The 14022-nt window shown below is 46.9% G+C and overlaps 1 protein-coding gene across 1 annotated transcript in view; it reads left to right on the top strand.

Annotated features, from left to right (window-relative positions):
* The window catches only part of LOC107114252 (ephrin type-B receptor 5-like), a 32404-nt gene that overhangs the window by 2835 nt on the left and 15547 nt on the right, over positions 1-14022 (top strand). The window contains exons 2-6 of the mRNA XM_015415694.1: positions 2945-3107; positions 5141-5255; positions 7393-7448; positions 7658-7777; positions 11027-11274. Of these exons, the coding sequence (XP_015271180.1) occupies positions 2945-3107; positions 5141-5255; positions 7393-7448; positions 7658-7777; positions 11027-11274 (702 nt within the window). The remainder of the gene's footprint in view (positions 1-2944; positions 3108-5140; positions 5256-7392; positions 7449-7657; positions 7778-11026; positions 11275-14022) is intronic.

Genomic DNA, 14022 nt, shown 5'->3' with positions numbered 1-14022 from the left:
CCACTAAGGAAGTCCAGGGCTGCTTTGCAATGGCAAACTACCTTTGTTCATCTGTTGCCTTAAAACCCCTTTAAGGGTCACCATAAGTTGGTTGCAACTTGATGGCACTTTCCACCACCACATGGAGCCAGCTGGGTGACCTTGGGTCAGTCACAGTTCTCTCAGAGCTCTCTCAGCCCCACCTACCTCACAGGGTGTCTGTTGTGGGGGGAGGAAGGGAAGGCAATTGTAAGCCGCTCTGAGACTCCCTTGGGTAGTGAAGGGCAGGGTATAAACCCAACTCCTCCTCCTCCTTCTTCCCAATCAAAGCTGGGGCCAGAAAGTCTTGGGAGCCAAGTCCAGAGGGAGCTGCAAATTTGAACACGTTACTTTTGTGTGTGTGTGGCATGTCAATCTTAATTGCATCCTTATTGCACCATGACATGATGCACACACTGAGCTCTGAGGTGTGAATTTAAACATTTGTCATGTTTTAATGACTATTTGGAATGTTAGATATTGGATTATGAATTTATTGTCTTGTTGTAACCTGCTCTGAGCCTGCTTGCAGGGGAGAGTGGGCTAGAAGTCAAATAAATGAAATGAAATGAAATGTTATTATGGCTCTCAACTTGGATGTGGCCTGGGTCTCTCTGGACCTCTGAAAGGGCAGAGGGGGGAGACCTTTCTTGCAACGGAGTGTGAGGGCTTAGGGGTCAGTCCAGGGGGAATAGGGATGAAACAAGAATGGGGAAGAAGAAGAGGAGGAGGAGGATATGGATTTATACCCCGCCCTTCACTCAGAGTCTCAGAGTGGTTTACAATCTCCTTCCCCTCCCCCTCCCCACAACAGACACCCCGTGAGGTAGGTGGGGCTGAGAGAGCTCTTTTGAAGACTGCTCTTGAGAGAACAGCTCTGAGAGAACTGTGACTGGCTCAAGGTCACCACGCTGGCACCCAGCTGGCTTCATGTGGAGGAGTGCGGAATCAAACCCGGTTCTCCAGATTAGAGTCTGCTGCTCATAACCACTACACCAAACTGGCTCTGTGCAGCAGCTCAACTAGATAATGTTAAACAGCTCTTGTATACCTTCTCAATAACAGCACACCACTAGTGGTCACGTACAGCTCTCAACTGAAAACAGTTCAACACATCATCAGCAAGGAGGTGAGGAGAGGCCAGAGGTGGAAAACAGGACTGGAAATGTGTTTTTCATCTGGAGCTTTTCATATCTGGACCAACACGCACTGCATCGCTGAGCCAGACGGTGGCAACCGTTTCCCCCCAGTGCAGAAATACTTTTACCTGTGAAGATGCATGAATTTGGCAGTGAATTTATTTACTTCTATCCAGGGCTTTTTTTGTAGAAAAAGCCCAGCAGGAACTTATTAGCATAATAGGCCACACCCAACAGCAAGAACTCATTAGCATATTAGGCCATGCCCCTTCCAGCACAGTGCATTAGCACATTAGGATGCGCCCCCGTGTTACCAGAAGTGTGGTTATCCAGCCACACTTTTGCTTGTTGTTCTGTTTACCTTGTTTGTTGTCAAAACCCAGGGCTTTTTTTGTAGCAGGAACTCCTTTGCATGTTAGGCCACACACCCCTAATGTAGCCAATCCTAATGAGTTTCTGATGTTGGGTGTGGCCTATTATGCTAATGAGTTCCTGCTGGGCGTGGCCAGCTTGGGAGCCAGCCGGAACTCCGTTCCTGTGCGTTCCTGCCCAAAAATAGCCCTGCTTCTATCCCACTTTCCTTCCCAATAGCGACTTAAAGCAACTTAGCACGTAGTCCTCCTCTCCTCCATTTTCTCACAAGAACCCTGTGAGGCATGTTAGGCTGAAAGCATGTGACTGCCCCAAGGTCAATCAGTGAGCAGAATGGGGATTTGAACCTGGGTCTCTCAGATTCTAGTCAGACACTTTGACCACTACACCTGCTACCTTTCATCTCTCTGTGGAGTTTTCCAGGTTATTAGGAGGAGCTGTGTTTCTCTAGAGCCCTTAAAATGGCTCCCTAGGTCAGTGTTTTCTGGAAGAAAAACTCTTTGTGGGCATTTTTGTACCCTCATATTTTGCGGGGATTTGGGTTGTTCTGTGCCCCGGATGTAAGTGATAAGAGCCTGTACTTGGGGGATATTAGCTGGGAGGTCACATGGGAGTTGTGAAACCATGCTTATATCCCACACCAGCACTGCCAAACTACCTGACCAGGTTAGTGACAGTGTAGAATGTCAGTTCCTCTCATAGTGATAACTTGAGGGTGCTAATGTGACCAGGGCATCATGAGTCACACTCTGTAGTTAATATAGGAGCAGACCCTTAAGAAAAGAAAAGAGGCTGAGAGAAAAATGATTATAGGTTTTGTACTTGTTAGAAGTAGGGGTGCCAGGAGGCCTGGAGAAAAATGTCCTTCCTCTTTAATAAAGGGGTTTTTTTAAACCACGTGATGTTATTTATCTCCATGCCTGTTTGTACACCTCAACTGAAAACAGTTCAACACATCATCAGCGAGGAGGTGAGGAAGTGAGGAAGTGAGGAGAGGCCAGAGGTGGAAAACAGGACTGGAAATGTGTTTTTCATCTGGAGCTTTTCCCTCCAAACCAGTTGGCCATCCTAAGTGGAGGGACAAGAAATTTTCCCTTAAAGCCAGTTGGCAACCCTATTTAGAAGTGTTATATTGGGTGAGAAATTTCAGCCCCAGGGGCAGAACTTACCTAAAGCCATCTTCCCTTCTCTTACACATATCTTTTTTCCTTGCCCCAATCACCACTAATCTTCCAGAGGTCAGGATAGAGAGATATTGAGGTATTTGATGAACCCAAACAGTAGAATATTGGACAGAAGGGTGGATGCTTATCAAACCTGAAGGAAAACTATTGATAGGTCTATGTGGGGAATTCTACTGAAGTTGAAGTGGAATTAATGTTTCTCAATTTCTTTGGCGGATTGTTGATTCTTAGTCAGAAGATGAGGACAACTCTTTCACAATAACCAGTGAAACAAATATGGCCACCATCTCCAGTCTGAGCCCGGGAAAGATATATGCCTTCCAAGTGCGAGCCCGGACAGCAGTGGGTTATGGACCCTACAGTGGAAAGATGTATTTCCAGACCCTGGTGGGAAGTAAGTGAACTCTCAAATTTGATAATTACTCATGACGTTACATCATACTCCACCACACAATTCTAGTAGCCTCCTCTGTTTACCACTCATGCATCATCGACTTCCACATTCTTCACAGGCTAACACATCTCTTGACTGCAGTCATGGTTGCCTATAGCCACATATTACCATGCATGCGTGTCCTTGCAACAAACAGAGATCCTTGTACACACAGGGCACAATTCACCAGTGTCTCCTTCCCTCACAAGCCCTATGTCAGCCAGGAGAATAATCCAGTGGACTACGACATGTATTAACAGTGGTTAATTTTTTGCATTCCCTTCCATGAAATATTCATGTACACCTAAACCCCAGTGTGAGGAAGGTAATAGCTTGGAAGAAAGCAGAAAGGAAAGCTTTGGAGAAGCAGACAAGTTGTTTACAGCCATGCGTATTGAAAAGGAAATTCAAAGTTGCCAAGAATATTATCCATGTAATACCTTTTATGAGAAACAACCCAACGACAGAATGCAAAGTTTTGAGTTCCCCAGAAATCTTTATCAGGCCAAATGTTACAAAATAAAAAAAGGGGGGGGAGGAGATTTCTTGGGGCATAATGATGATAAGAGGATCTCATCATGCCAGGGTCTGGTAACATTTCTGGCAGGCCGAAGCAGTATCAGGTTGTAGCTGGCTGCCGTAAAAGCAAGAGGCAGTAAAACAATTCAGCTCCATAGCAGTGATTCCTTTCATAGTCCTGCTTACACAGTGAGGCTTCAGGCTCTTTTTGGAAGAAAAAATAGCAGAAATTCCTTGAAAGCCATTGAATTCAGGAGATGAATTTACAATGTTATGAGGTATATCTCATCAATCGAAAGCCAAATTAGATAGACATTACCTAACATTGCATTTCCATATTCACGCTCTCTTGCTAACTCATTAGCTTCTAAATGTCACGTACCTCTCTTGATTGGCTGAATTCAGCCATCGTTCAAGTAGACAAGTTGTTTACAGCCATGTGGGCCGGAAAGAAAAATCCAAAAAGCTGGGAACATTATCCGTGCGCATAACCTTTTATTAGGACCAACGCAGTGACACAGAACAGTTTGCAAACTTCGGAGTTCATCAAGCCAAATGTTAGCAAATAAAAGAAGAAGAAAGCAGTTTCCTCAGGGCCAAATTAGGTGTGACGGAATCCTCGAGGTGGCCACGAGGACGCTGTCACAAGTTTGGCTCTCGGAATGATGCTCTTGAGAAGCTGTCATCATGCCAGGGTCTAGTGGAATTTCTGGCAGGCTAAGCAGAATCAGGTTGCTGCTGAAGAAAAGTATCACATAGATTGTATTCTTGGCTTCTTGGAAAGGTAGGCCTGATGGGGGGAGGTGTTAAGAGTGGTGGAGTGTGACTTCCCAAGGCCAGAGAGAGGGGATAATCCTACAACTGGTCAGACATCAGAGCTTGGATACAGGCAAAGTCCCGGTCTGACCAGAAAGTCTTTAAACCCCTGCATGTAACAAAGTCAATGAAATGGCTGGTTGGGCAGAAGAATTCCAAAGCCTGAGAACCAAACTTACCCATTTAAGCTTTTAATAAGTTGGGTCTGAGTTCACTGCAGCTGCACAGCAGCTGTGTGTAATATCTTTTTACAAATAAAGGAGAACCACAATGGGCTCAAAATGCTGCTGTTGGGGGGAGGGAGGGCTCCTGCCTTCCCTCCCAAGCTATTTTTCCCACTTGGAAACAGCACTGGGGGGTAGGGAGTTATTTCTCCACAGCAAAAATGGATAAAAGCCCTGAATGTGTAGTTTGGCTCTGAAAGCATGGCATAACCAGTGACTTAAGTGCCCTCAAACCCTGGACAGCTCACCACATCCAGAGGCTTTGGTTAGTAGTCCTGGCACTTGCTGCACCCGATTATGTGGTTTATTTACAGAAGTAAAGGTTTTGTGGGACAGCCTGACGGTGACCAGGGGATGTCACTGCGTGAGATGATAATGGGGGGGGGACGACTCTCGTAGACGATATGTACGTTTCATGTATGTTACTTTTGACAGGTGAGCGCTCCGTGATGGTGCAAGACCGACTGCCGCTGATTGTGGGTTCAGCTCTTGGCGGTCTCGCCTTCCTGGTCATTGCAGCGATTGCCATCCTTGCCATTGTCTTCAAGAGGTAGAGATCTTTGATTATTTTCACCTACGGACAAGCAATAGGCAGAACCATCTGGTTCTGCTCCATCTCAGCTCTGGAGTGGACCATGAATTCTGGAACGGCTTCCTGGAATCCACTCCACAATCACTCCTCTGCCTGCATCTGAGTGAATGTGTGGAAAGAGTAGTAAGTAAAGGTAAAGGTCCCCTTGCTCGAAAGCCAGTCGAATCCGACTCTAGGGTTGCGGTGCTCATCTCCGTTTCAAAGCCGAAGAGCCAGCGCTGTCCGGAGACGTTTCCGTGGTCATGTGGACGGCATGACTAAACACCAAGGCGCACGGAATGCTGTTACCTTCCCACCGAAGTGGTCCCTATTTATCTACTTGCAATTTCTTGCTTTCGAACTGCTAGGTTGGCAGGAGCTGGAACTAGAGACAGGAGCTCACTCCGTCATGCGGCACCCGGGTCTCGAACTGCTGAGCTACTGACCTTCCACAGCCTGCAGTTCATCGACTTAACCACTTGAGCCACTAGCCCAGAGGTGGCTAGAATGGCACCTTCTTTAAGAGGAGGGTGCAAGACAGTTTGGTTTGGAAGAGCCTTCTGTGGAATGTATTTATTTGGTTAATTATTTTAGCCTACCCTTTGCCATGGGAGGGAAGGCAGCATGGTAGTCCAGTGGACCTAGAAGAGCGTGACTCTGCTTTGGAATACATTATATGTAGCCTAGATAACTGATGCACAAACATAAGAGTAAAACTAAAAGAAAAATATTATATTCAGTAGTCATTTCATGTTGAGTCTTTTGACATTATTTGTAAAGAAGAGGCCATTTTAACATCATTTGGTACATGTATCTGGGAAGTGAGTTGAACCATTGGAGTCTTCACCCAAATTTGAAACTACCGTAACTGATTTGAGGAGATTGTTGTACGTTTGCCTGGGCTAGTCATCCCCTATTAGACTGTGTTTACATGTGAGAGGAAAAGATCCTTATTTCCAAAGATAGCAAATATCCTCAAAAGAAGTCAATTGTGCTAACTGGGATTAGGGATGGGCACAAACTGGGAAAATGGGGGGTTGTGGAGTCTCACAAACCTCCACGAACCTTCCTATTAAATGAACTGGTTTGTGGCTCACGAGGTTCATGGCGTGGTAGAATGCCCCCCCCTCCCGTGGGCTAGAGAAATCAAACTCGCAGCGGACCTCCCTGGGATGCCCCTCTACCCGCCCTCCAAGTTGTGTGCAGATTGGCTTTTGGAGGGGAAGATCATAAGGTCCAGTGTGCGAAAGAGAAAAGAGTGTGTCAAACAGACCCCTGTAAGTTAGCGGCTTAGAGCAGAATGGGAGCTCTCTGGTTGGCAAGTCCTGGCAAATTGGCAAGCCCTGCAAGCTAGAGACATCCAACTCGCAGCGGATGTCCCTGGGATGCCCCTCTACTTTCCCTCCAAGTGGTGTGCAGACTGGATCTTTTTTTTTGGGGGGGGAGATCCTAGGGTCCAGTGTGCAAAAGGGGAATGAGTGTGTTGAATGGACCCCTGCAAGTTAAAGGTTTAAGGCAGAATGGGAGCTTTCTGGTTGGCAGCCGGAGCTGCATATCAAGCTTTGGAGGGGCCACTATTGGTGTTTCCAGGGCTGCAGAAGTCTATCTCCCCCATTGCCTGGACAACTGATTCATCGATGTCAGCATGTCCGGCCAACGAACTGTTCCCATGAACCTCCGTCGACATCGGGTCAGTTCGTGGGAGAACTGGTCGCACGAACCACATACCAGAAGCGATTCATGACAAATTTCAGTTCATAATTCGGTTCGTTCCCATCCCTAACGGGGATCTGGCCTAACATTTTGACCTGTAATTTTACTGTCTGCGAAAGATTTGAATCCAGTCAAATTCTAGAATTATGAAAGAGAGGGAGACATTTTCTCTCTCCATCCATTCTCTTCACACTATTCATTATTTTATAAACATCATATCTTCCCATATCAACATTTCTGTTTCTAAAATAAAACACCCCAGTGCTTTAGTTTTCCACTGTACCAAAGGCACTTCAACACTTGGTCATTTTGGTTGCCCTTTCCTGTATCTCTTCCCAGTTCTGTGATATCTTGGGGGGGGGGGGGTCCTCCCTTGGTGATTTGTCTTTCTCATCCTCCACAGCAAGCGGCGAGAGACTCCATACACAGATCGCTTGCAGCAGTACATCAGCACCAGGGGTAAGTGAGGGGAATGGCTTTGCTCCCTTCAGAGTAATCTTTCTGAGGGAGGGCTTCTGGAGTTCTGGCCCCACTGGTGGCCTTCCTGATGGCACCTGGTTTTTGGCCACTGTGTGACACAGAGTGTTGTACTGGATGGGCCACGGGCCTGATCCAACATGGATTCTATTATGTTCTTATGACTTGGGAGCCTCTCTTCTGCCTCACAGGCCTTGGGGTCAAATACTACATTGACCCCTCCACCTACGAAGACCCCAATGAAGCTATTCGGGAATTTGCCAAGGAAATTGACGTGTCTTTTGTCAAGATTGAGGAGGTCATTGGATCAGGTAATGAAGACACCGCTTTCCAGGTCATCCGTTCCATCACTTTGTACTCGATTAGCATTGTTTTTGAGGCACTGTTTCAGGCATCGATTAGCACTGTTTCAGACATCTCCTGTTGTGATTCGAGGAGCAGCCTACTCCTTGGAGGGCCAGAACACAAGTGTGGCCCTCCCATTGATCTGGATCTTGGCCAGATAGTGGTTTATGAAAGATGATTGTTTTGTGGGTGTCTTGCAAGACGGCAGCCTCTGTTGGACTTTTCAAGTTTTTCTACTGGTTGTTTTAGTTCTGCCCTTTTGAGAAACACCTTATGCTGATTTTATTGATGTCAACATCCTAAGGTCCCAGTTATCTGGGAGAACAGTGGGCTCACAACTATTTATATATATGTCAACATCCTAAGGTCCCAGTTATCTGGGAGAACAGTGGGCTCACAACTGGTTTTTTTTTTATATATATTGTCACTGCCACTGCTAGGCCTGCCTTTTTCCATCTGAGGCGGATCAGGCAGCCGGTCCCAGATCTTAACTCCAGTGACCTAGCTACAATGAGTGACCCATGCAATGGTCACTTCTAGGACGGATTATTGTAACTCCATCTACATGGAGCTGCCCTTGACCCTGCTCTGGACACTGCAGCTGGTGCAGAACATGGTTGCACAGGTGTTGACTTTGTCGTCTGTGTGGATACATATCCACCCGGTGCTGCGGGAACTGTACTGGCTGCCTATTGACTACCAGAACCTGTTCAAGGTGCTGCTACTTACCTTTAAAGCCCTATACAGCCAGGGCTAACATATCTTCGGGACCACCTCTCCCCATATGAGCCCTGCAGGAATTTACCATCTAGTAATCAGCAGGGTGGTTCCCAGCCCTAGGGAAGTCCGACTTGCCTCAATGAGGGTAGAATGAGCTCCTGTTAGAAATCAGGGCCCTGCGGGACCTTTTACAGTTCTGCAGGGCCTGCAAGACAGAGCTCCTCCACCAGGCTTTTAGTTGAGGCAGCGGGCGTCCACCTCCCGATTGGCCTCCCCTCCAGTGACTTCAGATCTGCATGGCCACCTGGGAATCAGCTTGTTTCTTGCTGAGATCTGTTGAGGCACCAGTCTTTATATTGACTGCTGGTTTAGATAGATTTTTAGATATATTTTAACTGTCGATTTGTTATACTGTGAATTTTATGGTGGAACCCACCCTGAGCCCTCTTGCAGGGAGGCTAGGATACAAATTAAATAAATAAACGTTTAAATTATGGACCTTATTTTGGGCATAGAAGGGATAAGGATTGCATGCTAGATATTTTAACTGTCGATTTGTTATACTGTGAATTTTATGGTGGAACCCACCCTGAGCCCTCTTGCAGGGAGGCTAGGATACAAATTAAATAAATAAACAAACATTTAAATTATGGGCATAGAGGGGATAAGGATTGCATGCTAGGAAAAGGGCTGCTTACATCTTCTACCATTAAATTATTAGCAAGAGCTGCATTTTCTGATTTTGGCCATTTCTACATAGCTTATATGTCCCAGGTTCAATTCTATTGGGAATAGGGTTGCCAACTCTAGATTGGGACATTCCTGGAGATTTGGGGATGGAGTTTGGGGAGGCAACCTCGGCAAGGTATAGTGCCGTAGAGTCCACCACCCTCCAAAGCAGCCATTTTCTCCAGGGGAACTGATCTCTGTAGTCTGGAGATCAATTGTAATTCTGGGAGGTCTCCAGGCCCCATCTGGAAATTGGCAACCCTAGTTGGGAAGCAGGTCTTTTTCTACTTCCCCACAGCACCGGGGTGGATTCATGCAGCTCCTGGGGTTTCCCCTGCTTTCCTCTGATCTTTGTCAAACCTGCTTTGAAGTTTTGGGGAAGAGCACAGGAAAGTCTGGAGGGCTGCTGTGTGGGTTTCCGATCTACATGCCAGCCATTTTTCCTGCCCCATGGCTCCCGTTTCTTCTCCTTGTCACCTGGAGCTTCGTATTTAAAAAAAAATCAGCACTTTCATATTGTTATATTGATATATCATTGTGACAATACAGGTGACAGGTTCTCTGATTTCCCAGCTTTCATTAAAAAAAAAAAAAGTAAGTCTCCAGGTCCTTCCATTGCAGAGGTAAAAGGCATATACAGTGGAGAGAGCTAAAGACTTCTTATTTTAAACACAAAAGCTGGGAATTCAGAGAATCTGCTATACATGTTGTTACTACAGTTTATCAATATGACAATACGACAGTGCTAATTTTTAAAAAAATTACAAAAGCCCTGGGGAGGGGGTGGCTGCTTCCAAGGGCCTGGGGCAGGGGAACTGTGGGGAAACGTGCTTTCTTTAAAAAAAAAAAAAAAAAGTAAGTCTCCAGGTTCTTCCATTGCAGAAGTAAAAGGCATATACAGTGGAGAGGGCTAAAGACTTTTTATTTTAAGCATGAAAGCTGGGAATTCAGAGAATCTGCTATACACGTTGTTACTACAGTTTATCAGTGCTAATTTTTTAAAAAGAATTGCAAAAGCCCAGGGGAGGGGGTGGCTGCTTCCAGGGGCCCGGGGCAGGGGAACTGTGGGGAAACATGCCATGTGGAATCCCCATTGCTGCTGTGCTTTATTAGCAGCTGAACCAGCAGCAGAAAAACCTCACCAGTGTGGGAGCCACTGCCCTGTGCAGCAATCACATACTATTGCTGTTTGACCACTGGAAACATGTGGGCAAGAAGCATTGATTAATCATGGGATGTCGGAGCATGAGGACGAACCATCTCTGGGGGAAAACTGGCCATGCTTGTCATGGCCCAGTAAAGGGACACGGACACGCTGAAGAGTTCAACTGAACTTGAACTGAGTACTGGGCATAGCTCTTTATCCTCCAGCCCCCCAGATTTCTTTTTCAATTTTAGGGGTGTTGCTAGCAGTCAACTACCTATGGCACTGGTCCTAATTGGGCTCAGGCTTCAAGGCCTTCCATTATCACAGCCTGTCTTCTTCTTTTGGCTGTTGCCTAAGGTCTTTACATAAGGTGGATCTTCGTAAATGAAAGTACTTCCGGCAATAACGATAACTGGGCAGGGCAGCAGTGTCATTGCACGGTGTCTGTGCCTCTTCCGGGTCAGAGATGAGTGAACCTCCCTGAGGTTCAGCTATCTCTAAGGGATCGTTGAGAATCAGGGGGAAGGAGTCTTTTTTGGGGTTTCCCCCCCTGCATTCTGGGGTATTCCATGTGCTTTCCATCTGACATAGTGCTTTCTCCATCCTTCAACCCTGGCAGGAGAGTTTGGAGAGGTGTGCTTTGGGCGCCTGAAGCCTCCAGGGAAACGGGAATACACTGTGGCTATTAAGACCCTGAAGGCAGGCTACACGGACGAGCAGCGCCGGGAATTTTTGAGCGAGGCCAGCATCATGGGACAGTTCGAGCACCCCAATGTCATCCGCCTGGAGGGCGTGGTCACCAAGAGCCGCCCCGTCATGATTGTTACAGAATTCATGGAGAACGGGTCTCTGGATTCCTTCCTCCGGGTACAACAGTTCTCTAGGCCGTTTCCACCTCCCACTTTCTCTGCCTCTCCACCAGCCCCTCATTTTAGACCGCCACCTCCTACCCCGTCTCTGTCCTTCCAACGTTAAGGCTAGGTCTTTGGATTTGGCAAAGAGTGACTCTACTGTGAACTAGAATGGCAAGCCTGACCTAAAGCTGGAGAATGCAACAGGATGCCACATGGGCAGAATGTATTCACACATTACAAAGCCTATTCACATGTTGCAAAGTCTTCATTTCTACCTCGGGTCCTTATAGCAGATGTACTCTGGGAGTTCCATGCTCAGAACTTCCGGGAGTGATTTGGATTCGAACCCTGGGGAGACAGGGCTTAAACCACTCCACCGCTCTGTCTTCCTGCCCTGAAACAGGGACTTGGTAATGTGTAGTTAGACTCATAGTGGTTGGAGTGCTTGGCCAGGACTTGAGACACCCACCCAGGTTTAGACCTCCACTAAACTCACTAGGAGCTGCGGTGGCTCAAGTGGTTAAGACGCTGAACTGCAGGCTGTGGAAGGTCGGTAGTTTAGCAGTTCGAGACCCGGGTGCCGCATGACAGAGTGAGCTCCCGTCTCTAGTTCCAGCTCCTGCCAACCTAGCAGTTCGAAAGCAAGAAATAGGTACCACTTCGGTGGGAAGGGAACAGCGTTCCGTGCGCCTTGGTGTTTAGTCATGCCGGCCACATGACCACGGAAACGTCTTTGGACAGCGCTGGCTCTTCGGCTTTGAAACGGAGATGAGCCCCGCAACCCTAGAGTCGGATTCGACTGGCTTTCGAGAAAGGGAACCTTTACCTTTACCTTAAACTCACTAGGTGACCTTGAGTCTACTCATCCTAACCTCAGAGGATGGTTGTGAGGATAAAAGGCAAGGGAACGGAGCCACGTATGCCCTGAGCGTGAAAGAAGGGTTGGGAAAATGTCCAAGAACATGTTAATTTTAATAGGTGATTTGTAGCAAAGGGAAGAAGGTGGGATGAGCAGTGGAGGTGAGGAAAAGAAGTTTGTGGATATGTCGTTTTGAGGAGGGGCATCACTTGGGCTGGGGAATATTGTTTGACCTTGGAGTTGAGAAGTACACATGAACACCTGAAGCTGCCTTATACTGAATCAGACCCTTGGTCCATCAAAGTCAATATGGTCCACTCTGACTGGTAGTGGCTCTCCAGGCAGGGTCTCAGGGAGGCAGAGGTCTTTCACATCACCTACTGCCTGGTCCTTTTAACTGGAGATGCCAGGGATTCAACCTGGAACCTTCTGCATTCCAAGCAGACGCTCTACCGCTGAGCCACAGTTTTGGAAAAGGAGGTCCAAGGAGAAGAAGGCTTCAGTCCCTAAGTGGCTCTTTCCTCCAATGAAAGAGCCACTAAAGTCAGAGGAAGGCTTCTTAGGTGGGAGGAAGATGGGTTCCATGCCATCGCCCTAGGAAAAAAGACATGTTGCTGTGGTTCACTTGGAGCCAGGAGTGGTCTCCTTCAGACCTTTGTTCCACCCATGACACACCACAGTGCAACCTGCCTCCCCTCCCCACTTGGTAGCATCCATGTTCCTCTAACATCAGTAGGCTATTCTAGTTATCTCAGGTTTGGCTGAAAGTAGCCATAGCTAGGCCAGCATGGATTTCACAGTTCCTTGCATAAGCAGAATGCCTGGTTTGAGCTCCTGAGAATCTCAGCCCCCCCCCCTCCATGATTGAAAGAACTACATTATGCAAAACAGTGCAAGTATAGGACTTCAGTGGTTTCCATTTTCCTGTTCTAATAACTTTGCTAAATGCTTATAAGTTTTGCTTGCTTCTTCAGCCCTCTCGCATTGAAGTGAAGCTCTTAGTTTCCCTTCAGCTTTTACCACGGGCGGTAAATCAGATCTCTCAACCACCGCCTCCAAATTTATTTATTTATTTAGTCAGTTATTCAGGATATTTCTATGCCACTGCTTCAGAGTCCTCCTCGATGGGGCTTGCAATCCAATTTCATAAGAACGTAAGAGAAGCCAATGTTGGATCAGGCCAGTGGCCCACCCAGTCCAACACTCTGTCACACAGTGGCCAAAAATACCAGGTGCCATCAGGAGGTGCACCAGTGGGGCCAGAACTCCAGAAGCCCTCCCACTATTGTCAAGCACCGAGAATACAGAGCATCACTTCCCCCAGCCCAAGAGTTCCTAGCTGTACCTTGTGGCTAATAGCCACTGATGGATTTCTGCTCCATATGTTTATCAAATTTCCTCTTGAAGCTGTCCATGCTTGTAGCTTCCACCACCTCCTGTGGCAGTGAATTCCATGTGTTAATCACTCTTTGGGTGAAGTACTTCGTTTTATCTGTTCTAACCCAACTGCTCAGCAATTTCATGGAGTGCCCATGAGTTTGTATTGTGAGAAGGGGAGGAAAGTACCTCTTTTTCTACCTGCTCTATCCCATGCATAATCTTGTAAACCTCGATCATGTCACCCCTCAGCCATAATTTCTCCAAGCTAAAGAGCCCCAAGCACTTTAACCTTTCTTCATAGGGAAAGTGTTCCAACCCTTTGATCATTCTAGTTGCCCTTTTCTGCACTTTTTCCAATGCTATAATATCCTTTTTGAAGTATGGTGTACTGTACACAGTGTTCCAAATGAGGTTGCACCATTGATTTATACAGGGGCATTTAATGAACAAGTTAATGAACAAGTTAAAAAGCATTGAACCGAGTACTGATCCCTGCAATACCCCACTGCATACCACCCTTCA

The sequence above is a fragment of the Gekko japonicus genome, unplaced genomic scaffold (assembly GCF_001447785.1).
Source record: "Gekko japonicus isolate JY-2015 unplaced genomic scaffold, Gekko_japonicus_V1.1 scaffold3937, whole genome shotgun sequence".
Taxonomy (NCBI): domain Eukaryota; kingdom Metazoa; phylum Chordata; class Lepidosauria; order Squamata; family Gekkonidae; genus Gekko; species Gekko japonicus.
Note: the sequence above shows the minus strand (reverse complement) of the source record. Positions and strands in the feature narration are given on the sequence as shown.